A 25243-nucleotide genomic window follows, 5' to 3' on the forward strand; every position below is an offset into this window, starting at 1 on the left:
CTTTTACATTATCAGTTGCACCTGAAATATCCAAAAATCCAAAGGACGCCACGAAGAAGCAAGGACAAGAGGTGATGTTTAGCTGTTCAGCAATGGGGAACCCTCAACCAATATTTTATTGGACAAAAGATGGAGTAAGAATGAATGTAGAGGACAATCCACGGTTCAATGTATCTTCAACAAGTGTCAGTCACAGTTTGACAATCAAGGATGTCGGCCAATCAGATGTAGGAAAATATGGATGTGTTGCCGAAAACAGTGTGGGCAGTTCTGTTTCATCTGCCGCGACCTTGACGGTAGCATGTAAGGTTTTAGTTTGTCGCTTGATTTATGACCGTTATACATTTAGACTCTTGGCATGCCTTGTTCCTAGTAGAACGCATTCGAATTTTATGACAATATTATTCATTTACACGTTCTGTCACAAACCTTTAACGACCCGAATTTTCATTGCGAAATTTCGGCTGCGTTATCTTTCATTCCCTATTTGAATTTTTGGCCGAAAAGAAATTCAAAAGGTCTAAATTTCACGAAATAAATCGCAGCATGAAGTTTTATGTTGTGATTTATTAAGAAAAGTGCAATGCAGATTTTTTTGTTACAAAATCTGTCTTGTTATTTATTGAAATTATCAGCTCTAATTTTAGCTATCAAATCTGAATTGTGCACACAAGCTCCAAGCTGGCAACTCACTGACATTAAAAAAATAATTGTCAGGCTGGATTGCCATATTGACTGGGTTCTCCACGCGAATTTTCCCTTTGGAAAGTACGAGTGCGTCTCGGGAAATTTCACTTCTGGATTTACGGCAGTATACAGTTTTTAATTTATAAAAATTTTAATTGTTAACCTTATCTTTTCTATGTTTCTTCAATCAAACGCGCAGTAGTAGTAATAGGGGCCGGTATACGGTATACGGCCGGTATACGGACTGACCAATCAGAATCGAGTATTGATATCACGTGCTACAAATGGACCAATCAGAGAGCTGGATTTTTCACATTCCATTCTGATGACGTCACAAGAACTGCGAGCTATTGGTGACGAGTTTAGCGTGTGTGGGGAAAAAAACCGTTTGCAAGCGTCGGCCATTTACTCGTGCGGCAGGTTTACTCGAAGTCAAAGTATTTTATTTTAACCTGGTTATTATTTCCTTTTGTTTCGTTTATAAATTTGTTGGCACTATGCCAATATTACAAACGAGGATGTTTTTCAGAGGAGGTAGAATGCTGGGGGATTGTGAGGATAAGATGAGATTATATTTTTTTACGCGTGTGTTTGCGATAAGATGACAAAATGAAACGTAATTTTTTTTTGTTTTTTAGCGAGTGAAATGGATGTCATTGACTATAGGATTGTTTAAAAGTGAAGCGAATAATACAAGAAGGTAAAATTTATTTTTTATTATAAGATGACATAATCAAAAAAAAATTTTTAATGTGCGAATTTTTTGTTTGTTTTTAGTGAATGAAGTCGATGTCAAAGCGCCGTTGATATTTATTTCGTTTTATTATTTTAATTCAATGTAAAAAAAATGTTATTATGTATTAAAACAAGTTTTGTTTGATTGAAGAAAATTGTTTTTTTTGTGAGTCCTTTTATGAGATTGTTTTGTTGTTTATTCAGTTTTTTTCTTGCACGTGGTTGCTTCGGTTCTTGTAGGGTTGTGCAATGTCTTGTCTGATTTGAGGTTTTTTTTTATTCATTTGTTGATTTTTTTCAATGACTTGATGAAATACTATCACGGATTTTTTTCCCCGTTGTTTTTTTTGTGAAATTTTCTGTGTCTTGTTTCTTTAAGTTTTTTTTTATTCCAATTTTTTTTGAATGGGATTTAAAAAAAAATTTTATAGTATGAAAGAGGTTTTTTATGTGTCTTTTTTCATTTATCGTAAACATGGATGAGGAACGAATGTCAAGGTCAATATGCAAATTTTTTTCAGCGCGTGGAGAGATTTCATGTGACAAGAAGAAAAATTATAAATGAGAAAAAAATGAATGATGCACAAACACCATGCGGTAAGTTCATATATATCGCACTCGAATCTTTTTTTTCCGTTTTATTCATAGTCGTACACGAGCGACACTAAATGACCATTCTTTCTTTAAGTTATTGAAGATCAAGAATGCACAATTTGTGTGACTGATTGCCCTGAGCAGGAAAAAACGCCTTGCTGCAAGAAGACGACCACACTAATTGTTTAATGAAGTGGTACCAGTCCCAACAAGAAAAGCATTTATGGCCCTCATGTCCACATTGTAGAGCAGATCCCCCATCGACAGTGTTGAAAGCCTTAAGAGTCCATCAATCACCACCGACACCATTCCATTGGGAGACAGCTCAAAATCATATTGAATATTGGAACTATACGTGGGATGAAAGTATTCCCATTGAAAAAGACGTTTTTTTTTTTACAATATTTTCAGGAAAGGTTACCGGATCATATTATGTTGCATGGGACGGATAGTGGATTGTATCTGGTCACGTTTCGTCGATATGAGAATCGAAGAGTACCGTGAAGCCATCGAAGCCATTCGAAGGTTTCGATTTGTGTCACTCTTTGTGATTTTAATAAAAATATTGAAAGTCGCCCTTGCGTAACATCATTTCTTTGTAGTCGATTAGTTTCAAACGGTTACAAGTGGTTACGGCCGGTTACGGCCGGTTACGGCCGGTTACGGGCGGTTCAGGTGTTAATGAAATAATATAATTATACCTTTCACCGTTAGAAGAAAAAAATGGAATTTACTTTTTTTTCGTCACATAACTATTACAAAATCGTAAAATATCATTCTTCTTCTTCTTCTTCTTGATGTTAACGACGCCTTTTCCGATACCATTGTTCGATAAATAATGTTACGGTCAAAGCTTTTGGAAAATATTTTTTAAAAAACTTTTTTTAATTCATAAAGTACAACTTGGGAAACATTTCGGCTTTACAACGAAGAAAAAAAAAGAAAAGAAGAAAAAAACAAACTGAAAAACAAAAAACAACAAAAACTTACGATGACCCGGAAATCGAAGCCGGGTCAACCGCATGAAAGACTACTATACCATCCATGCAGACGCAATATGTGGGGCTTTAAATTATATATTTAATCCAAATTCTCGATAAATATTGTTACGTTCAAAGCTTCTGGAAAAAATTTTTTTTAAAAAAACTTTCTAATGAATAAAGTACAACTTGGGAACATTTCGGTTTTTTTTTTTTCGCCGATGAAAATATTTTTTGACAGAAAAAAATTAAGTGTTATTTACAAAAAAAAAATGGAATTGTTTTTTTCTGTGTAATTTCAAAACCTGCCGTATTCTTTGAACAGTTTTTGTAGTCCTTCGTTTCTCTTGGTGAATCCCATATCTGCTAATTGGAAGAATCGGCATCCATCCTTATTCCGGCAAGCAAAAAAGGGTCTTCCTGGGTTTAGAGGTTACTTTCAAGGAAGCCTGACAATTGCATTCACACATGATGGTTCCGTTCAATTTCCTGTAGGTGTCATGTACTTTTCTATTAAGAACACCCATGTAAGCGTTTTGCATATTTCTATGCGCAAAGACTTCACACTCTCGAGAGAAGGGGCATTTCACATACCATTCCATGTTAGAGAGGGCTTGAAATAATTCCAGCTTGCATGGATGGAAGAGACAACTGTTGAGGTCATACTGTTTCTCCACAAAACCAACCATCTGCCTCGAATTGCCCATGCAAGAAACAAAGGCGAAAGAAGAATAGTAAATGGAACTCAAAGATTACTAGTAGACGGCTACGACGCACAAACACGTACCGCCTACGAGTTTCAAGGATGTTTTTACCATGGCTGTCTAGATTGCTTCCCAAACCGTACCATGAGACACCCCATTCATCAGAATCAAATCATGCGTGATGTCCGGCAGAAAACCAGAATGAAAATCCAGCAACTAACCGCCTTAGGTTACAGAGTTAAGGAGATGTGGGAATGCGAATGGAATGGAATGCAAAACACAGATCCTCAACTGAAAGCGTTCGTCGATAAACTCGACATCGTACACCCTCTCAACCCCCGAGAAGCCTTCTTTGGTGGTCGAACCAATGCCATTAAACTTCACCACAAAGTTGAAGAAAATGAAAATGAAAAGATCGAATATAGAGACATAATATCACTGTACCCATGTGCAAATTTGGAATGCGAATACCCCATCTGCCATCCCGAGTTCATTGACCAACCAAGAACAACAGACATCTCAAGATGCTATGGATTGATAAAATACAAAATTCTACCTCCCTATGAGCTATACCATCCAGTTCTATCATGGAGGTACGAATCAAAACTACTCTTCCCGTTGTGCAGAACATGCGCGCAACAAAACATAAAACAAGCACTCCTAGAGAGAAGCGACAAGTGTCCCCATTCTGTCGAGGAAAGATGCCTCACAGGTACCTGGACAACCCTGGAACGACAAAAAGCTGTGGAAAAGAGGTACGTCATCATGTACATTTACGAAGTTTGGCATTTTAAACAAAAATCACAACAACTGTTTTCCCCTTACATCAAAACCTTCATAAAATTAAAACAGCAAGCTTCTGGTTGGCCTTCCGAATGTACCACCGAAGGAAAGAAAAGAAAGTATCTCGATGACTACAAACCGCATGAAGGAATAGAACTAGACCCCGCCAAAGTCGAAAAGAACCCCGGTCTACGTTCCCTCGCTAAACTAATGCTGAATTCTTTCTGGGGAAAGTTCGGGCAACGCCCTAACCAAACCCAAGTGACCACATGTGTCAAACCGTCAGAATTCTTCAACATCATCACTGATGACAGACAAGTAGTACACAGAATTGAAATAGCTAATGAAGAAATGGTAGAAGTGTACCACACCTTTGAAGATGAATGCAAACCCGTTCAAACCAACGTAAACATCTTTATTGCATGTTTCACAACCAGTTATGCAAGACTAAAACATCGATCAAATTTTGAAGCCCACTAAATAGTTTTTTTCTATGATTTGTGTCGCTTTCATTTCGTTTCGTGCTACTATATTTCAGCACTGCTCGTTTTTCTTCATAATTTTGTAAAGGATAATTTGGTAATCGTCGTCGTTTTTTCCCTTGTTTACAGAATATTCTTCTCGATTATGACAGTACATCTCTTTTGAGCACCACCATCTTAAAGTTGAAATGCTTTTTGAACGGAATTATCAGGAGTTATGGCGAAACCATGTAGAAACTAAGTGACCCAATTATGGAGTTTTTTAGGAGAGTTCTTATTTATCCGTGAAAAAATGAAATTAACTCAAACTAGTCACCAACGAAACGGTTTGACTTCGGAATAAGACTCCGTTCCTGTTTTACTTCTTTTTCGTTTTTGTTTAATTTAATTTTTTTAAAGGAATAAAGTCGTTCAAGACTGAATCAAATTAATTGATTTAGAAAGCTGTGCCGAAATCAAATTGATTGTCATTTTATTTCGAAGCGAGAGCATGACTTTCTTGTCTTAGTTTTCACCAGTGCTGATCAAAAATTTCAAACATAAAAAAAGTGCATACTTGAGCTATTCTCATTTTTTTTCATCTCTGACCTCAATTCGCAGAAAAGTTTTCAATCATGGTAAAAACGACAATAACAACAGATAACATCGAATAATACAGTAGGTAAGCGCCGTGATATTTCATTTTGATAAACTTCAACATGAAGCAAGTTTAATTTATTGATGAATTGATTCATGATAAAATTAAAAGCGTCCCATTCTTAGAGTTTTCAAAGAACAGCCCTTTCGCTGTTTTTAAGCCTTGCTCAATTACAAGTGTACTGAGCCCTAAAATCTTGGATCCGGCGTTTGCCAACGATTGTTTCCTTTCGGGAATGCAGCATAAATGAAGCGGTAAATTTTCCCAAAATACACCCAATAAACCAAAGGAAAGGACCAGGTTATCCTGGAAATGAGTTCTGAAATAATTCCTGATATAATTCCAAACAGCATTATCTCGTTTTTAAGCGCAAAATTTACGCAAATCCCAGGCGTTTTGATCGCGACGGTGAAACCAGCGAAATGACGTCCTGAACTTGTTTGGGAAGGACGGCAACGTAAACACCGGAAGTCGAAATAGAGTCGTGTCCAGACTATCCGTGCGTTTTCCCTTTCTGAAATGACGTTCCCGTCCTCTTGCAAAACCATCCTAATTTCACCCTAATAATTTGAGCGGGGTGGGAGGACCTACAGTATGACAGTTTCCTTAGAAACTTCTCTACAAAATCGAATCAAAGTCACGCGATTCAGGAATCGTCCGGCCCAGTCCTAATTTTACTCAAACAGTTGAACGTCTTCAATTATTGTAGGTTCTCAAAGATGAGGATGGCGACGTCAATTTTCGTCTTACTTGCCACATATCTTGGTAAGAAAAAATAGGTTGTGGTTATATAAGTTGGGGTTTTAATTTTTCACTTTTTCATCTCCTAGATGTGAAGCTTTTAAGCTTACATGAATGTTAAGTAACAAAGTGTCGTGTCCATCAATGTAGTTTGTCCTTAAGGGCTTTAATTTGCAACAGCACAGCTACTGAATCCAAGACAAAGATCTTTTTTAAACTTATTGTGGTCAAGGAAATTCAAGATTGACTTTCTGATCACAAAGGAGACTGCATTCGGAAGAGCGCACTGCCGAATTGGTTGTAGCTCGAATTCTGCTCTTTTATTTATTTAATCAATTATTTTATTCCCTGCGGCTAAATGCCCGGCAGTCAGTCAATTTGATATTGGTGCTTTGCTCACTCGTGAAATAATTTTCGACACTCAAAGAGAAATTTCGTATCTTCAAGCGGCCATGTAATATCCTTGGTAAAATTTCCGCACAGCCCCATACTTCACTATGCATTCAGTTCTTGAATAGAGAAAACAATGACTAAAACAATACATTGCCATTGGGAAAACAGATTTGTTTTAAAATAGTATGGGGCTGTGCGGAAATTTTACCATATCCTTTATGTAGGGTATATTATGAAGATAAAAAAGGATTCGAAGAAAGAGAGAAGTGAGTCAGATTTTCTTCTAATTCCTGACCAATATACTTTGATATCTTTTTAGTAACATGACATATGTGTACACCGTACTTCCGCAGGAGATGCTGATCGATTCAAATTCTGAGAAACTTTGTAACCTCAACCTGCCCAATACCAGTATAATATCAAGTTTTATAATAATATAAATTGTTGAGCAAAAGAGAAAAATATCAATATAATTTATTATTGCGATATTAAGGGATAATTTTTTGGCTTTAAGCCAGTCCAATATCTTCATTATTGTGAACAACTTGTAACATATTTGGTCTGTCTGGGATCAGCATGTGAATAAAAAAGACCAGTCATCAGAGAAATGTTTTTACTAGATTATGTGCATTTGGGAGGTCATTTAATTAGATATTAAAGAGAAGTGGACTTGGCTTGGGCTAGAAGTGGGCTAAATATTGATCACTGTAGGATACCTTATAAATGTCATTTTTTTCCTGTTGTATACAATAGCTATACCAAACTGAACAATACTGTTTCTTGTTTGTTAATAGAGTACCTCCCCTAAAGCATAGTGATCTAGTTTATGGAGTAAGATACAATGATCAAGAGTGTCAAAAGGTTTAAAATTTTTAGCAAGACCTAGAAAAACTGGAACAGTTGTTTCTTTGTTGTCTGTAGAAGAAGCAATGTCATCAACCAATTGAATCAAGGCTATTTAAGTGGAGTGAAGCTTCACAGGATAGGAGCTAAATAAATGGACCCAGATTTTATTATTTATTATTCGTGATAAGACACACAACATCATGTAATTTTCCCTGTGGAAAAAGAGTGTTGATATTGATACATGAAGGTACAATATTGAAATATCAGATAAAGTGTTGTGTTTTTTTTTTTACTGTATTATGTGACAAAAACATTGTGATTGTTTGAGCCAATTGGGAAAGGAACACAGAAGGGAAAAGCTTAAGATCTGTATGAACCAAATGACAGACACCACAATCAACTCTCCCCAAGAACAACTAATGATAGTCACAGAGAGAGCTGTAAATAAAGAAGTCAATCAGATGAAGTCACACAGACTTGAGAATTTACTTTGAGTACTGGCAAGGTCCTGTGACTAAATTATCTTCCTTTTTTCACTTTATAGGAGTGATTTACCCATTTGCAATAAGTGTGCCTTGTAAGATGATTCATCATGCCCAAGATGACATTTTGAAGTTCTTTGAAGTGACTGATGCGATTGATGTCACATGATTACATGCTGTCAACTCACCTGAGTTATTAGAACAGGGGCTGTCAGGCAAGACAATGATGCTGGAGGCAGATGTCTTGATGCGGAACAACATGGTGGATGGAACCCCTGTGATGGCCCATCCCCCAGCTGTAGACAGCAACTTAACCTTGCAAACTTTTCTGGAGAAAACAACCCCCTCACTCAACAAAGGAATCAAGTTGGACTTCAAGACAATTCAAGTAGTGGAACCTGCCTTAAAGATGATAAAAAATGTAACGTCTGGGCAACAGGTCACCAACCCAATTTGGTTGAATGCTGATATACTACCTGGTCCTTGCTATGATGAAGTTTGTGTTCCTGTGGACCATGAGAGGTTCCTGTCTCTGTGCAAAAGTTACTACCCCAATGCAACCCTTTCTATTAGCTGGACAACAGGAAATAATATGACAGCATCAAAAAACTACTACAACTGGTCCCAAGTTCTCCCAATGGGAAAACTTGTATCCCAGATTGCACAGCCAATCACCTTTCCTTTCCGTGCTAATCTTGTGCAAAGGTCATGGGATCAGCTTCAGTGGTTACTTGACTTGTCAAAAGAATTCACAGTGACAATCTGGTCTTCTACAACTGATAAGCTTGATCCTCTAGACCTTGTTGCTCTACGTAATAATGTGTCATTTAAAAGAATCTATTATGACCTTCCACCTGATCAGGAAGAGTCCTTTAAAGATGCTCTAAAGTCCAACAGTGACATTGTTAAAAAGAAAGAGGCTTTTGAATGGAAAGCTTCAGCTGCAAAGGATTGCCAAGATGTTCTTGTTGGTCATAACAGTGTAATGTTTTCAGGACAGGGTGGAACAGTTGTTTCTGAGAAGACTCTGTACAAAGTATCAAATGGTGCATTCTCAGAATTTACAGGTAATGTTTCCTTCATCAAGCTTGATGGAGCTAGAGAGAGTGGAAGTGTTACCATCAAACTGCATGTTAAAGATGAAACTGGTGAGGCTGTACTCTCAGGTCAGGTAGTCTCGTTATTGCTGCACAGCGATGGCAACTTTCGACTCTCTATAGCTGAAAATGATATGAAGGAAGGATCAGTAAAAAGTGATAAGGGTGAGTTCAACTTTAAAATCTCAGAAGATTCAACTGATACAGAAATGAGAACTGTCAAATGTGAAATTACTGCAAGGGAAAACCATGAAAGTAAAGCAACTGTTTCCTTGGATGTAAAAAGTGAGCCAGCTGGGGGTTATGCCTTAATCACCACAGGAGTACTGTCAGATGCAATTCTTGTGAGGGAGGTTCACTTTGCAGTTGCACTGCCTGGGTTGGCAGGTTGTAGCTCCTTGAGGTGTTATTTTGGAATAATTTCACTTGTTGTGATGGCACTGTTTCATAGTTTTGTTTAGATATGAACAATAGTGACTTTGCCTAGAATCTTTTACTTATAGGTGGTAAACATACTAAGAGAACTCTAGACATCATTTAACTAAGGTAACTATACACCAGTTGCTGCTACTTGACCACAGTTTTGTCTAGGAAATGATTACTCTGAGAAATTGAAAAAAAACGTTTGACAGGCAACTGAAAATTTGTTTGACCATCCATTATGTTTGCTACCTCTATCTTGAAGTAACAGCTTTGCTTGAAAGTGTACCAATCCTGCAAAGTAAACAACTTGCAAGGTAGATATGCATGCATAAGCTCTATATGGTACATGCACAAGCTTTAAGGTCATAGTGCCTTAGCATAATGGTTGGTAGAACAATATCTACAGGACATCAACATTCCTTAAATATTGGAATGATAAAAAAAAAATATTTAGACGAGGGATGCACTCACAACAAAGATATATTAGTCCCAAACAAATTTTTCGTTTTTGGTTCCCTTTTAGTTAGATATTCTGTGCCAATGAAGGTAACCTTTATATGATGCAATTGTATACAAAGAGGGCTATAGAGGACACTGTCTTCTAAAGGTTTTCAAACTGATGATTTTGTAAACTTTGCCCCATTTACTAAGGATAGAATTCTAATCAACCAAACTCAATCAAACTGTTTTATTCCACTCTCTTATTCACTTATTTACAACGGGTGTGTAAAAAGCTACTCTGCAAAATTTGTAAGAAATCACTCTCTTATGTTATATTCTCTACATTCTGATTGGTTGTTACTAAGTACTGATTTAAAAGGTCATTCAAGGTTGCATCGATCATGCAAACCAATCAATGTCCCAAAATCACTACAGGCAGTGCTTCCAGCTCTTGACATAATGTTCACACTCATCATCTGACACATGTCACAAAGTCTCCAACAATGGAGAGTACAACAGTAGGGTAATCATTTCTAAGAGAAAACTGCAGTCAACTACTAGTAATTAACACTGATTACTTCAAACTCAATTTAAATAGGCAATAAAGGTATTTGTACATCATGTTATTTAAAATCAAGAGATGGAAACAGTAGTTATAAAAGATATGTCTTCATATTAAAAGCTAGAGGAAGTGCAAATTTTCACACTTTTATGAATTTTAATTGGTTTCTCATTCATTTCAAGTAGTTACAATTATTAAATGCATTATTATTACTGTTATTATTATCACCATCATTACTTCAAATATGAGCTAAAAAGAAGCCTCTTACATCAGTATGAGAGCCCCTAAAAATTATCTGTAATGTTTTAGTTCTTCCTTGAATTTTGTTTCCTGATCTAAAGGCAGGTCATAAAAGATCCTTGTTTTGTCAGACACTCTATTACGCAGAGTGGCAAGGTCTTTCATGTTTGGAGTGTCAAAGTTTCCTGACCAGATTGTTAAGGTGTACTCATCGGAGAGACCAAGAAGCCATATTAACTGCTCTATTGAATTACCAATCAAATTGGCTCTTATTGGAAAAGTGATTGGCTGAGTCAAATTTGAGAGCAACTCATTCATTGGCCAAACGAGATGCCAATCATAACCACCATTTTCTTTAGAAATATGATTACCTGTAGTCCAGCCAACTGATAATGTAACTGAAGGGAAATATTTTGCACAGAGAGAGAGAAACACTTTTGGATCAACAGGATCATTACAGTCTGTATGACAGGGACCATGAAGGATATCTGCATTAAGCCATATTGGAATAGTTGCACCATGCTGCTCTGTGATCTGATCGGTAAGAATTTTTAGTGAAGGTTCAACTGCAGCTGTTTCTTTAAAATCCAGCTTAAGACCTTTACTTGAACCAACAGTTTTTTCCAGAAACTGAGTGAGTGAAAGATCACTGTCAGTGTTGGGTGGATGTGCCATTATTGGTGTTCCATTTTCGGGGCATAGAAGTATATCTGCCTCTAACATCATACTCTTTCCAGATAAGGCTTCCTTAAGTTTTAACTGACTGTTCACCGCATGAGCCCAGCTCAATTCCAAACCATCGGTTAGATCAAAGAACTTGAGAACATTTACTGCAGAAGTGTTTTGAGTGGTTCCAATCATGTCATCAATTGCTACTGCAGTTTTCAAATGGCCTGCTTCAACAACCTTTATGAAGAAAATTCAAGCAAATTTTAGTCAAACATCTTATCCATAAATCCAAACACAATCAAACATCACCGAAATAAAGTTTACAGCCTGGTTGAAGTTGAACAAAGAGGGTAAGTTTCTAAAGAAACTATGGTGCTGCTTCGGTGGGAGAGTATAGCAGGTAATTTAGTGTTAACAACTGAGTTGAAAACGTATGATGACCACCGCAAAGAGTAAAAAAGCTGACGTTTTGAGCGTTAGCCCTTCTTCGGTGTGGGCGACTTTCCGAAAAACACTAGAAAAAAAATTTGTCTTCCAAATCGGTACTCTTAATCCCCACGGTATCAACGAGCGCTTTTCATTCCACTAATTTATTCTTGTTTTCTCGTCACCATACTCCCACCAATAGCGTAGCTCCACTTTATGCATATAAACCCACACACAATCCACAATTCCTCTAATCGAAGGGCTAACGCTCGAAACGTCAGCTTTTTTACTCTTTACGGAGGTCAATTTACGTTTCAACTCAATTGCTAACGCTAAATTACCTGAAGTTGAACAAGTTTACACATCTCTACCTCAATATCTTTTCGCGTACCACAAAAGTATACTAGACCTTATCTTCCGATGGTTGCAATACGTTTCGGGCGAACGGAACCGATAGAAAAAACACAAATAATACCACACCTAAAAAGAGAACTTTTTCATTTCGCATTATCTTCCTTTGTCGTGTTTTTCATTATTGGACTAGAGCGGCCATGTTGATAGTTACCAGACTGTTGGGAAAAAGTGAGAAGAGACTTGGCCGAGGAATAGAAACATGGCGGATGATACTGGGTAATGGACAATGCCGATGAGAGATCAAATTAACCTTAAGCGATGGATAATACTTGTATTTCTTTTAATGATCTCTATGACTTTTCTATTTCTACAATTATTGTCTCTAAAAGCAATCGATAGTACGGTAAGCGCGTTTTTTAATTTAAAAATAAATGTCAACTCGTGCGACAAAAAGGTCAGCAGAGTTATGTCCGTCGCAGTAACTGCGTTACTAGCAAGTGCTGGTAGTTTTGAAGTCAGATAGCCATTAGTCCTCATAGTATTTTTAAATTTCACCCGCAGCTGCTTTCAAGATTTCAAGCGTTAAAGAGCTTGCAGGGACTTCTTTCCAATCGTGGACGGAAGAATGATGTACTGGTATGTTGACACATGAGCCTTTCCACCCTAACATCACCATTCTCGTCCTCCATACTACTCTCTATACATTTCCTAACGTGCTGACAAGGAGAATTTGTTTAACGATCAAGATGTCCTTCAGTTGGTTATCATCTCGTTTATTCTCGTGACCTTAATATTTGATTCAGGGGTGATGTTGTTGGGGAAATTACATGTAGATGCTAGTTACTTTTAGGGCTTCATGAGTTAAATGATTTTTACATGTTTGCATTCATTTTATATTACTGTTGTTGTAATCACTATTCTTTGATAATGATAGTAATGATAATAATAATGATATCAATAATAAGGGATGGTGAGGAAGCAAAAAGATAAATGATAGCAACAACAATATAAATATAATGATAATTTAAGTGGTATTACAAATTTGAAGTAAGTAAAAGAAAAACAGGTGATGAGAAACTTTTCTGAGGAACTGAAGACTGCCATAAACCACATAAAAGGCCAGGCAGTTATATTCACTTTCTCCCATAAACTTTCAAGGTTAGCAATTAGTGCTAAAACTCAGAGGGCCAGCTATTTAAACAAGATCTAACCCAAACCACACTTTTATATAATCAGTGGGCCTCAGGCTTTCTCTACAAAGGGATGATTTCATTGACTAAATTTCCTTCCACTGTTAGCTTTTGACCCTCTTGACACTGTGCTCAAAAATAAATTTTCAGATAAATGGTCAAGCTATATTGTGATTGTCAAGGCAGTGGTTTTGTTAACAACAGCTAAACTTGTTTCAATAACCAGCCCGGAATGATTCAACAGAAGGCTCAGTTATTAAATGGATTTGAACATGTTACTCCTGTAGATGGAACATGTAACTGAAACTCTTGGCACTCAACCAGGAGCTTTTTTTGGAGGGAAACTTGACAAAAAAACTTGGGACAGCCTTTCATGGACTGTAGTTTTGTCCAAAAGGAGTGCCAATGCTTTAAGTTTCTTGATCTCAGAGGATTGATTAATACCCACTTGTAGCTACTTCTTGTGATACCAATCCTTAGTCAAGCCTATAGAAGGTTAGGATTAAAGATTAAGAAAGTTATGAAACAGTGGATTTTTCAACTTCTCAGAAATCAATTCTCAGTAAGATGTGATTACCAGCATTAAAGCAAAGATACCTTTAAGATCTTTGGATTTCAAGGGATACTGATATTGACTATAAAAGAGCCATGTAACTTTTTTCTCCAGAACCAACTAGAGGTATTCACAGATGTTGGACAGAAACATGGAGCTCCATTATTTTTATTTCACCCACTGTTATTTGACCCACAAGTATCTGAAGTGATCCAGCCTAAAAAAGATGGATGTAGGCTGTTGTGTGGACATGAACATTTTGTATTTGGTGTGATAAATTCAAAATGGGAAAAAAGACAGAGGAATTCACTTTCAACATTAATAGTGAGTATGTCAGTTTTTAACCCTTTAACTCCCAGATCAAATTTGTAATTCTTCTTACTGTCAATCATACAATTCTCACAATGTTAGTTCAGAGAATTTAGTATTGGATCAACTAAATATCCCCAAATTGATATCTGTCTTTATTCTCATCACTTATCTGGTTGATGTTGTATTGATATTGTAAAGAGAAATTCTGTCTTGGTCACTATGGGAGTTAAAGGGTTAAGAATTTACATGTAGGTGTATACTGTGGAAGCAACCAATTGATCAGGTGCTTGCATTTATCTACATGACCTTTCATTTCTTTTTATTTTGTCAGTCCCGTTTTATGTCAGGCCTCCACACACAAGGTTTCCTTACTGCCTGTGATAAAGTTCCAGAACCATGGTTTGATTCAAGTAAAGATTTTTTGAGTATCAAGTCCATTTTATCTTCATGTAATATTACCAAGGCTGACATAGTTATAAAGCTGGTCATATTTTATGACAGGAAATCTTATTTGTGGCGAGGACCTATTCAAGGAATTACTGCAGCTACATTGTTCAAATATCCTGCAGCTCATACCAGGTAAGCAGATGTAGAAACTTACCGCAAGTGTGATGTGTAAGGTATATGAAAGGAGGGAAAGAATGTATTAAATATAAATTTAATTTTGAGTAAGAGTGTACCAAAGAGACCTATAAATCCTGACCCAATGAAGACAAACTATTTGTATTTTTCTTGCAAGTAAAGACAAGACATTTTTAGTTTTTACACCTTGTTCAATTAAAAAAAAAAAGACCTGTTATTGTTGCAAGGCAGGGAGGGGAGTGCTGGTATTATGGAAATTTTGATTTTAGACCTTTAAATCCTGACTCAGTTATAAACTATTTGCATTTTTTCCCCCTGGTGAAGACAAGAAATTTTTAGTTTTATGCTCGTTCAATATATTGAAAGAATTAAAAAACTGTAATTTTTGCTTGGAGGGGAGGGGAGAATTATGGAAATTTTGAGTGGAGACCTATAAATCCAGACCCAGTTAAGGCAAACTATTTATATTTTTCTCCCTGGTGAAGACAAGATATTTTTTTTTATACCTTGTTCAATACATTAAAGAAAAGTATTATTTTTGTCAGGAGGGGACAGGAGTATTATAGAAATTTTGAGAAGGAGCATGTTACCAAGACCTTTAAATCCTGACCAAGTAAAGAAAAAAAACTGTTTACTTTCCTATCATGTTCCAGACAAAAAACTGTTATTGGTTATGTTGTACATATCAACCTCATCCACATTCACATAGCAAGTGATTATAACAAAAGTACATATATAACTAACCCAACACCAAACAAAGGCTGGTAATTTCTCTAATCACTGAAAAAATGATGTAGTTATGTTAGCTACCATTCTTCTGACATTATTTAATTGCAGGTATAATATTTCCACACAATCACATTAATAGTATACCCTTTAACTTTAACACCTCTAATTTATGTTTGAAAGGTTCCCCATTGAGGAAAAAGTTATCGATGGAATACCCATCAGTATTCCTGCTGATCTAAAGAAGCTTACCTCAGAGATTAGCCAGTCACAATTTACAGGTTGTAATCTAAGTAATGCTCAAGCATATTATGGCAAATATGGAAGAGATGTTTCCCAGGATGCAGTCCTTTTTAAAAAGAAAGCATTAGAAGTTTTGTCCACGGCCATCGATACTCTGGATCGCCTGGGTGTTAGATTTTGGCTTAGCAGTGGAACATGTTTAGGTAAGAAAAGTCATGGGAGATTTAACAAAACCAAGATGAGTTCAACTGCAAAGATTTTCAGACCCATTCAATTATAGTCTTAAAACTTTTTTTTTTAACTTGCTCCCTTGTTTACTCCCCATTCCCCTGCCTTTCTTTCAATTTTCTACACGTATCATTCTCTGACATTTATTCCTTTAGTAATCTTCCCTTCTTTGTCCTGTTTGTTACTTTTGTAGCCTATGAATTAACCCTTAAACTCTCAAGATCTCATTAGTAATTCTCCTTACTGTCTGTCAAATGATTCTTATTATGTTAGTTTGGAGAATTTGGTATTGGATCAATTAGCAAGCCCATAATTGATATTTTTCTTTATTCTTATCACTCGTCTGCATGATATGGTATAGATATAGTAAGGAGAAATTCTGTCTTGGTCACTCATAGGAGTTAAGGGTTAACTAATTCAAACAATTAAATACAGTCTGTCAAAAAATTCTGAGGCTTTTCCAGCCTTTTCAAAAAAAAAATTTGCTCAAGAAGAAAGTTCTGTGTGAATTTTTGAAGCAGCTATTGTTTGGATCCATCCAAACTTTTTGCAGAATAATTTCTGGTGCCATTCAGCACATTTTGTTCTCTCAGCATGTGTAGGTTAATTCTTCTCTTATGTAGTGTTAAGGACTTTGTCTTTTTGTATTCCAACTAATGTTTTATAACATGTCAATAAAGGCACTGTCTCAATGTTTTTCAAAATATTTGTATTCTCTTCTCACAAATCTTAAGGTTGGTTCAGGCAGTGTGATATTATTCCCCATAGTAAAGATGTTGACCTTGGTATTTGGATCAAGGACTATAATTCACTTCTTATAGCTGAATTTGAAAAAAGTGGACTGCTTTTAAAACACAGATTCGGCCGGGTAAGCTTTACTTTAGTTTGACTTTCTCAAGGGTTCACATGAAACAAACAAGATTTTCTAGTTTACAAAACATGTTTCGACATTACTCATTTTGTCTTCAGTGGCAAAATAATGCTTGTTTTTACGTGTTACAATTTGAATTCATCTTTACAAATGTGTTCTTGAATTACGCTTAAGAGGCAGAGATTTTTATTTGCCTCATTATTTTATGAGATAAAGGTGCTCTGGATTTCCAGGCTAGTGAAATGCCTGAAGCGCTGTCGGTAAACCGTATTTTTATACAACATAGACTTCAATTTGTTTTTTTTTTTTTTTTTTTTGTATTTTTTATTTAACTTACCCATTCTTCCTCTGTTCTGTTTAGATAGACGATAGCTTTGAGTTATCCTTTAGAACAGAAGAGGATTATGTGAAGTTAGATATTTTCTTTTTCTACGAAGAAAAGGAATACATGTGGAATGGTGGAACACAGGCTAAAACGGGGAAAAAATTCAAGTAAGTTATCCGTAAGATGGCTACTAAATCCACTTTGTAAATACGAAGTCTGGTTTATTTGCCCGCGGTGGATAAATTTTTGCCAGCCTAATTTGAGCCCTGAAATTTTATGAGTTTTCAGGTTTGATAGCCGATAGTTTTAGTTTTGGGAAGAAATTGAAGGGAAGAATAATTTTAAATAAGGATCAATAAAGATGAAGTTTAAAAAAATGTAGCACAAAGCAAGACGCGCTTACCTGGTGCCTTGAACTGCAACAACATTGACGGAAATCGATTCTGATGGAAACAACGGATTTAGATTTAGGACAAGGTGAATTTGAGCAGAGCTTTTTTTCTTAGGCATATTCTCAGTATAAAACTATGGGTGTTCATGTGAGTATTGCAAGCAGGGATGATGAAATAAGCTTACCTTTAAAAATGAAAGTTTCCATGGCTTCCCAGGATTCGAGTGATTGTCTCTCGTTTTCTCGCGCTTAGTGCGGGTTGCAAAGTTTTTTTCGCACTCTGCTACATCTGAGCGAAATTTCACATTTGCAAATATGAAATGTGGCTTTGACATAAAGGAGAAGCTAGGGAAAATGCAACTACAATAGGTATTCCGTTGAATAATATTCACCTCGCAAATAATTTGTATATAACAGGCAGACGTGAAAAGTAATTTATTTCTTTTTACTTCATTTCGCCCAAAGGTACATCTTTCCAAAATTTACTCTTTGTTGGACAGAGTTTCTCTTAATGAAGGTGCGAATTCCTTGTGAAACAGAATCTTATATCATGGCAAACTACGGCAGGAATTGGCAGATTCCAATCAAAGAATGGAACTGGAAGGAAAGCCCGCCGAATGTGCGAGAGAATGGTCAGTGGGACGAGAAGGACTGGGATGAAGTAATTCAACTGTTTTGAGACTTCGATGGGGAAATATTTATGAGTCATTTTTTGTATTTCCGTCGATAATTTATAATAAAAAAAACACAACATCTGATTGTTTTAAACAGAGCTGCATGACTATTGGATCAAAAACACTAGTTCTCCATAAAAAGAAATTGGTTTGGTCGTAGTTAGGGTCCTTCATTTTCCCTTGCAAAATTAAATTTTAGTAAAAATTAAGAACACATATAGAACAAAACGAAACAGAAAAAGACAGCAAACTAAAAAAGGAAAAGTATTATACACAAAACCAAAGTGAAAACAAACACACATAACACAACTGAAACAATAATGTCATCACTTGTTATCAATGTTTACCCAAATTGCTGAGATACTGTTGGTATGCTCATAAGATGAAAGTAAACCAACAACTCTCGTTCGTCTGAAAGGCTAATGCAAGGAATCTCACTTTATAAACTATACACTGTATACGGAAATCACATTTACCTCAAATATTCAATCATATGTCGAAAGTGCGAGAGATATCTCATAAGATCGCTTTGGTTTTGAATTGGTAGGCTCTATGATTGGTTCAGAATTTCGCGCCACACTCGCATTCATTTAGAGGCCGATCGTGCAGCAAACGTGACACCAGTTGTGTTTTACGGCACACGAAGCTATTATTTGACCATCCTCTGCTTACTTTCCTTCTTATTGGTTCTTTCATTGGCTGCCTTTTTTGACTTTATGACAGTCAGAGTCACTATTTGCACCCTAACATCAATACGCAGACTCTCTTTACCGTTCTCAATGCATTTTCCAGGGTGCAGAGCAGGAGAATTTGATTAACAATCAGTAGCTCTTTCAGTAATTATGTTCTCTTATTCTCACAACCTTTTAAAATGTGTGGGTGACATTTTGGGAGAAATTAGATGCTAGTCACTCGTAGGGGTTGAAAGGTTAAGATCGCTCCTGATAAAACAAAGAAATACACGAAAAAAAATAATATATTGGATTCTTCTTTTATTCTTACTCTTAATTGAAAGTAAAAGGTAAACCAGCTACGAAATGATGGCGACAAGAATTTCGTATAAATATACTCTTTCAACATTGTATTCAGTGGTAACCTTTGCACCTTCGATAACTTGCTGAGAACCTTTACGCATGGTTCGTTTCGTAAGGATTTCTAATTTCAATTTTTCTATTTCAATCGAGAAACCTGCATTCAAACCTAGATAGTACTTGAATCTTGATCGCGTCAAAGTTACAAAAGTGTAAATCCCTGCGGAACCAACTTTCACGAAGGCTGACAGCCACCAACCGCTAACAAATAAAAAATGATTTTCAGTTGTAAATAAAGTTATGATAATGAGGGAGACTTAAGCTAGTAAAAGATTTAGAAATATCAATCACCAAGGTAAAATTAAAACTCCTGCCGGGCCTGCAAGGAGAATCATGATAGAAAATGGTGTAACTAAGGCGTGGGAAAGTGAAGGAGAGAGGCATTGACGTTATGTACCTCTCTCTTCCTCAACTCCCATATGAAAATGATAGTATTTCATGGTGCAAATAAGTAATGATAATGGCTCAAATTCTACTAAGACACAGCCAGAACACGACTTCCCTCGTTGTAACATTATGCCTATGCCTCTTCACTGTTAGATAAGTGTTCGATTCCGTCCGTTGTCCCCAGATAAAAGGAGTCTTGTGGCTGCACTTACAAAATCTTCAAGAGTGTGTAAGTTTCTGACTCACTTACTTATCAGTAACACTCACACATAACGCAAACTAGTTTGACTACGCATATGCAAAAAAAATCTGAAAAAAGTTTATTTCCGAAGAAACACGTATTTTTTTGTCCCTGTTTAATTTAGCGAGCAAGACGTGCTGTAAATCTGTAATTTTATATCTCCTTGAGGAACATTGTCGGAGGAACATCAAATTAGCTCAATAATGTTCATAGAGAAAAACAAGTAATGTTTTCATTTTAAATACTAAATTTTTTGCGCTTTTGTAAACTTCCTATGTTAAATAAAATATGATATGTTTTTGTAGTTCAAGTTAACATCGTACCCAGTTTCTACTTTTCACACAGGCACCCCACTTTCCCTAAATAGAGAGAGATCTGGGTGCGACATGTTAGAATTCATCCGTGATACATCACATTTCGCCAAATACTTCTTTTAAATCGTCAAGGTACCCCTTCAAAGTTTTGATAATGTAACCGTTCTTATTCTCCTCCAGAAACCTCCGAATAAACGGGACTTCGTCTTGCTGACCCTCGATAAATTTTTCAAAGAACATTTTATTAATGGCAGTCATTTTCTGGCGTTTGAGTATAGTGTTGTTCTCCGTTATCCAATTGAGAGGCTGCTGATCACCGAAGACTTTGTCGTAACTCAGTACGACGTCTTTCTCCACGCGTAAAAGCTCGATGATTCGACCAATGATTACGCCCGAGGGAAGCAGATCGAGCACGGGATCTGTCGACACTGGCTTCCCGTTTGAATCCCGCACCAGTCTCCGTGCGATCTCAAAGAGTAGCATAAAGTGGAGTTCGTTCATGGGACTAACCGCATTAAATAACGCAGACTTCATGCCTTTGGTATTCAGTTTATGCGTCATGTCACCAAGCCCTTTGCTTGTCACGCCACTCTTAGCCAGTAACGCGCACATTTCATGGTAAGAGTAATACTTCAATCTGCCAACGACTTTAATCAGCCCATGTCCAGGATAGAGTGCTGTGGGCATGAGCTCCACCTTAAACTTTTTATCAGCCGCAAACTTGAAGTAGTAAGGACCACTGTCTATTTCGCGGTACTCCATGATGATCGTGCGAAGAAGATTTACAATGGCTGCTCCACTCATTCCCATAATTGCAAATGTGTACTTGTTGGTGCTTTCCTCCAGAAAGTTGGACAGGTCAAGTTGCTTGGCATTTTTCACAAAGAACAGTTCGTTCGCTTCACTTTGACGTTTTATCTCCTCTTTCATAGCCTTAGTCTTGTCCTTCCAACCTTCCATCCCCCATTCCAACTTCACTACGTCTTTTGCCTCGCCCATCAGTGTTTAATTATCTCAACCTGGAAGAGATCATGAAAAAAAATTATTAAATACAATAACTCCACAAGTAAGCGGCCGGGTTGCTCAGCAAGATTCAAAATGGCGGCGTCCATTTTCGAATTCTCAGCAATTTGAAACCTATCATTGTAGACGTGATAGGCCACTCTCAGGAATCTCAAAACTAGGCCAATGCCATAATTGCGCATACTCTTATTTAATTGTAGAGATAAAAATGGTATGGTATCTGGAGCTTGCATTCTGATTGGTGTTTACTAAGACCGACTAACGAAAACGCATTGTGGGCGTTTTCATCTTGTTTTGCTCTTTTCTATTGAGAATTGACAAAGCTGTGGTCCAAAATTTAAGTCTGAAAGCCATTTTATAGTAGAAGAGGCGGAGCATTTTAATGAGGGTTGTGATCTATGGCAGAGATGCCAACCTCTGGAGATCTCAAATCTGAAGATTTTTTTTTCGGACCAGCACCCCCCCCCCGACCGAATTCGCCAATGTGACCACCCCCTAGAAAATTTCTTTCTTGATTTGGACCCCTTACCCCCCCCCCCCCCCCCCCCCACCGATCGATTTCGCGGGAAAAACTTGGATCTATCTGTCAGGGACTTCAGTTGGTTAAATACTCATCCAATCAGACTCGCTTATATAGGAGTAACAAAGAAGAAACTCTCTTCTTTTTGTTTGCAACAAACAACGTGCATCACGCAAGAAAATGAGGCCAGAAACCGTAATACAAGCATAAGAATCTAGATCATTTTTTAATTTTGGAACATATGGAGCTCAAATCTTAGTTTTTTGTGGGCAACTGATCGAAACTTACTTTTATCCGGGAGTTTTGGTCACCCGTACGGGAGAGCGGGAGATTGGCTCTTTATCCGGAAGACTCCCGGATAATCCGGGAGAGTTGGCATATATGCTATGGTAAATCGCGCCAAACACGTTTCTTCTCAATTTCACTTGCACACGGAAACCTCTTTCCCATTCTAACGGCATCCAGTATGTCTGTGCTTTATTTGTAACTATGTATACGAAAGCACTTAGCCAAGCCAAGAGACTATTATATTATCTTTACCTAGCACAATATTGATGAAATAACTTGTGAAACGACGAAGAGACTGATTATTTTTCCAAATCAATTTTTATGCTACGTTAGCGAAATTTTATGCCTGGAACCCCTCCATCCCACAAACTCACCGAAATGAATCCTCGTGTGGAAGAACTCTTACCCCTACCCCTACCCCTACCCCTACCTCTCTTCTACGCCTAATACGGCGAGAAAGTTAATAACCTTTTCATGAATAACCTCTTTACTGAAGTAGATTCAAATCGAACATCTAGTAACTATTGTCGCAAATTAATTATTCATTTAAATTTTCATTTTCGTAAGTAATAAGTCCGCCAGGATTTCAACCAAAATTACGCATTAGTGATTACTTGTGCTTCTTTTGCACACATGAATTTTCTATCGACCAATCGTGTTATTTCAGATAATTGTAATAAAACACATATCAAGATACTTACTAAACAGACAAAGTCCATTCACGTTGATAGTTTTGTCTACGGTGATGCGCACGCGCATAAATGTTGGAGGATTTTGGTGGGATCACGTGGTTTTCAGGGGGAACGGAATGGGAGTCAGTCGTCACTAACAGAGTAGAAAGGTGAGACTGACGAAAATTGACAGCCCTGATAAAATGCCAGTGGAAGGGGGGTCATAAGAACATTACAGAACTTTTTGGGGGTAATCAGGTAAATTTCGCATTGACACAAGTAAAATCTTCCAACCTTCTCTCCCCCCCTCCCTCCCACTCAGGCGATAAATATCCCCCCCTCCCACTCAGGTGATAAATAATGACCAGTCTCTAAATGAAGTTAACACCTGTTATGTGGTTGAAATATTCCGGATTTTTAAACGAGTATTCACTATTATTATTTGGACCCATTTCAGAATTCAGTTCAAGAGGGTTTTTCGCGGAATACATCGACATACACAGACACTTAGTTATATGTTCATTATATGGCAAATCCTAGAGCCATACAACTGTTTTTATCGAACGTTTTGGATCTTTTAACACTTACATCAATTACAAGAGTGACAATTATTTTCAATATTTCAGTTATTTTCACTGCGGTTGTTCTAATATCCTTCGCGTTACCGAATCGTGTTGAAGACCGTAAAAAATTTTTGCTCATCGTTGTTTTAGGTCTTTTAAAACCGAGCTTGATATATGTTGCTTTTCAAAAAATAGCCTTACAAGGAACTATGCTTTCTCACTGTTTTCAATGCAAGTAAAACAGCGTGGTCACACCAAACAAAGAAAGTTTTGAACAGTGAAATACTAATCAAGAAATTGCGGAGAAGCCTCTTATTTATCTCATTTATGGTCATTTTTGATTCATATCACTGTTAAAAAGTTGTGCCTCTTAGCAGAAGTTGCGATAAAAATGGCAAAATAAACGAATGATGTCGGCAGATGTTCCATGCGAAGTACACCAGAGCTCATGTAGTAATGCTGTATTTATGATAGCGTGTCCATCTACGGTAATAACCCATCCAGAGGCTTCAAACTGGTCACGGAACATAAGTGATACCCTAACATACACCACGCCTAATTTTAGCGGTGGAAAGACTATTCATTTAAGTTATATAAAGCCAAATTTACAACGATTTGATTCCCGTCTTTAAATCGCGTCAATTTTTGCCTTCGATATCAAAACTAATTTATTTCACTCATAGAGAAATTCTGCCTGGATCTGTTCCCCTAAAACACTGCATCCCTTTAAAATACGTCATGGATGACTTTCTTACGCTCATTGAAATAAATCTTACCTTGATTTTTCTCGAAGAGAAACGAAAAAATAAAAGCTTGACTTCGTAGATTCAGCCAGCCTTTGATGAGTTGTAACAATAAGAGAACAGATGCAAGCACGAGGTCATGGCCGAAACAAAAGCGTCGATCTTCTGAGGTGTGTTTTTGTTTTGATTATCACATGATGCACACTTGCGCTCTCTGATCTGACGAGGTAGTTACGGGATTGGACGTATTACTGAAACGTCGGATATAATTAATGCCTGTTTTATCTCTCAGTACAGCATCCAAGTTTGCTAGCGCACACACAACATTTTAGTTTGTAGGCACCCTAATAAAAAACTATACTGTAGCTGAGTGCTGATGAATTAATTTTTCACTAGTCTTGTTTAACATAATTAAGTTGGTGTTACATTCAATGACCCGTACAGTCGGGAGGAGCTTGCGTAACGTTGCTATCTGCTATCACAGAAACTCTGTTCTTCACCTGTACTCCTTTCGATTACCTTTCTGTTTTTTATTGATCAGATTAAAATCATCTTTTTCTGCAAAAATCGGAAACACTTTAATTTTGGTCTGAACGCGTCAGGTTTCGGAATGAAATAGAACAGTCTACATTGTGAGAAGGGAGGGCATACACCAGCGGAGATCTTGTATAAGGAACCGGAGCATGGCGCCCTAGATTATTCATTATCTGTTTTTCATCGTTACTTCTTTTGATCGAAGTTTCAGTTTAGAGCTTCAATCTTACTTTTCAAACTTCTGAAAGGAAGTGAGTTCAGCCGTTTGTATTCTTCACAACTTCCGTTTTACAAAGAATACCAAAAGCAGATCAACCGGAAGTGAAATGGACTGGATGTTTTTAACTGTAAATTTTATCAAATTTGAATTGACCTGACAGAAGCGCTGTTAAAGAATGCATGGGCTCTGTCACGCTATCTTTGAATTTCTTTACCTCCTGACTTGAGCCCTTTACCGAAAACCTCTTTGCACAGCGTAACTTGATCGCGATATATTT

General features: G+C 37.0%; 6 protein-coding genes across 13 annotated transcripts in view; 4 read left to right on the forward strand and 2 right to left on the reverse strand.

The window, feature by feature from the left end:
• The window catches only part of LOC149037259 (cell adhesion molecule DSCAM-like), a 33454-nt gene extending 30864 nt beyond the window's left edge, over window positions 1-2590 (forward strand). Inside the window, exons 7-10 of one of the 3 annotated variants that reach the window (XR_016181119.1) lie at window positions 16-303; window positions 1326-1387; window positions 1944-2019; window positions 2111-2590. Coding sequence is in view for 1 of the 3 variants with exons in the window: in XM_089187531.1 (XP_089043657.1) it covers window positions 16-303; window positions 1326-1363 (326 nt within the window). In the remaining 2 variants the exon portion in view is untranslated. Of the gene's footprint in view, window positions 1-15; window positions 1388-1464; window positions 1856-1943; window positions 2020-2110 lie in introns of those variants that run through there. The other 2 variants (XR_016181120.1, XM_089187531.1) reach the window with 2 other exon arrangements.
• Window positions 2591-3634: 1044 nt separating this feature from the next.
• LOC149037262 (uncharacterized) lies at window positions 3635-4963 on the forward strand. Its single transcript, XM_089188419.1, has one exon. It carries the CDS (start codon window positions 3635-3637, stop codon window positions 4961-4963), a length of 1329 nt encoding a protein of 442 aa, XP_089044545.1.
• Window positions 4319-10723, forward strand: LOC113673248 (uncharacterized). Of its 2 annotated transcripts, XM_089187535.1 has the most exons (4): window positions 4319-4455; window positions 5566-5626; window positions 6312-6367; window positions 7531-10723. In XM_089187535.1, the coding sequence occupies exon 4, from the start codon at window positions 8288-8290 to the stop codon at window positions 9620-9622; it is 1335 nt and encodes a 444-aa protein (XP_089043661.1). In that variant the 5' UTR covers window positions 4319-4455; window positions 5566-5626; window positions 6312-6367; window positions 7531-8287; the 3' UTR covers window positions 9623-10723. The 2 variants fall into 2 exon arrangements, with proteins under 2 accessions (XP_089043661.1, XP_089043660.1); XM_089187534.1 differs by lacking the exon at window positions 4319-4455 and having other exon boundaries at window positions 5234-6367.
• Window positions 10259-12555, reverse strand: LOC113673224 (protein FAM151B). Of its 3 annotated transcripts, none has more exons than XM_089187536.1 (2): window positions 12332-12555; window positions 10259-11733 (listed from the first exon to the last, which is right to left on the reverse strand). In XM_089187536.1, exons 1-2 carry the CDS (start codon window positions 12428-12430, stop codon window positions 10879-10881), a joined length of 954 nt encoding a protein of 317 aa, XP_089043662.1. In that variant the 5' UTR covers window positions 12431-12555; the 3' UTR covers window positions 10259-10878. The 3 variants fall into 3 exon arrangements, with proteins under 3 accessions (XP_089043662.1, XP_089043663.1, XP_089043664.1); XM_089187537.1 differs by having other exon boundaries at window positions 12403-12493; XM_089187538.1 differs by having other exon boundaries at window positions 12294-12434.
• Window positions 12503-18465, forward strand: LOC113673242 (ribitol-5-phosphate transferase FKTN). Its single transcript, XM_027189629.2, has 8 exons — window positions 12503-12679; window positions 12838-12912; window positions 14134-14343; window positions 14663-14910; window positions 15823-16085; window positions 16845-16978; window positions 17343-17473; window positions 18163-18465. The coding sequence occupies exons 1-8, from the start codon at window positions 12563-12565 to the stop codon at window positions 18374-18376; spliced, it is 1392 nt and encodes a 463-aa protein (XP_027045430.2). The 5' UTR covers window positions 12503-12562; the 3' UTR covers window positions 18377-18465.
• Window positions 18466-19343: 878 nt separating this feature from the next.
• On the reverse strand, window positions 19344-24636 carry LOC113673247 (uncharacterized). Of its 3 annotated transcripts, none has more exons than XM_027189631.2 (2): window positions 24246-24636; window positions 19344-21423 (listed from the first exon to the last, which is right to left on the reverse strand). In XM_027189631.2, exon 2 carries the CDS (start codon window positions 21401-21403, stop codon window positions 20501-20503), a length of 903 nt encoding a protein of 300 aa, XP_027045432.2. In that variant the 5' UTR covers window positions 21404-21423; window positions 24246-24636; the 3' UTR covers window positions 19344-20500. The 3 variants fall into 3 exon arrangements, with proteins under 3 accessions (XP_027045432.2, XP_027045434.2, XP_027045433.2); XM_027189633.2 differs by lacking the exon at window positions 24246-24636 and adding an exon at window positions 22937-23201; XM_027189632.2 differs by lacking the exon at window positions 24246-24636 and adding an exon at window positions 22236-22621.
• Between the last annotated feature and the right edge of the window lie 607 nt (window positions 24637-25243).

This window comes from Pocillopora damicornis, chromosome 11 (genome assembly GCF_964200805.1).
Source record: "Pocillopora damicornis chromosome 11, jaPocDami1.2, whole genome shotgun sequence".
Classification (NCBI taxonomy): Eukaryota; Metazoa; Cnidaria; class Anthozoa; order Scleractinia; family Pocilloporidae; genus Pocillopora; species Pocillopora damicornis.

Excerpts from the sequence above, each read along its gene's own strand:
- LOC149037262 (XM_089188419.1), top strand. The coding sequence starts at position 3,635 with ATGGAAGAGACAACTGTTGAGGTCATACTGTTTCTCCACAAAACCAAC.
- LOC113673248 (XM_089187535.1), top strand. The coding sequence starts at position 8,288 with ATGATGCTGGAGGCAGATGTCTTGATGCGGAACAACATGGTGGATGGA.
- LOC113673224 (XM_089187536.1), bottom strand. The coding sequence starts at position 12,430 with ATGCGAAATGAAAAAGTTCTCTTTTTAGGTGTGGTATTATTTGTGTTT. Across the intron at positions 11,734-12,331 it reads TGCAACCATCGGAAGATAAG|GTTGTTGAAGCAGGCCATTT; the intron begins GTCTAGTATACT and ends TTCTTCATAAAG.
- LOC113673242 (XM_027189629.2), top strand. The coding sequence starts at position 12,563 with ATGCCGATGAGAGATCAAATTAACCTTAAGCGATGGATAATACTTGTA. Across the intron at positions 14,344-14,662 it reads ATTCACTTTCAACATTAATA|TCCCGTTTTATGTCAGGCCT; the intron begins GTGAGTATGTCA and ends TTATTTTGTCAG. Across the intron at positions 16,086-16,844 it reads TAGCAGTGGAACATGTTTAG|GTTGGTTCAGGCAGTGTGAT; the intron begins GTAAGAAAAGTC and ends ACAAATCTTAAG.
- LOC113673247 (XM_027189631.2), bottom strand. The coding sequence starts at position 21,403 with ATGGGCGAGGCAAAAGACGTAGTGAAGTTGGAATGGGGGATGGAAGGT.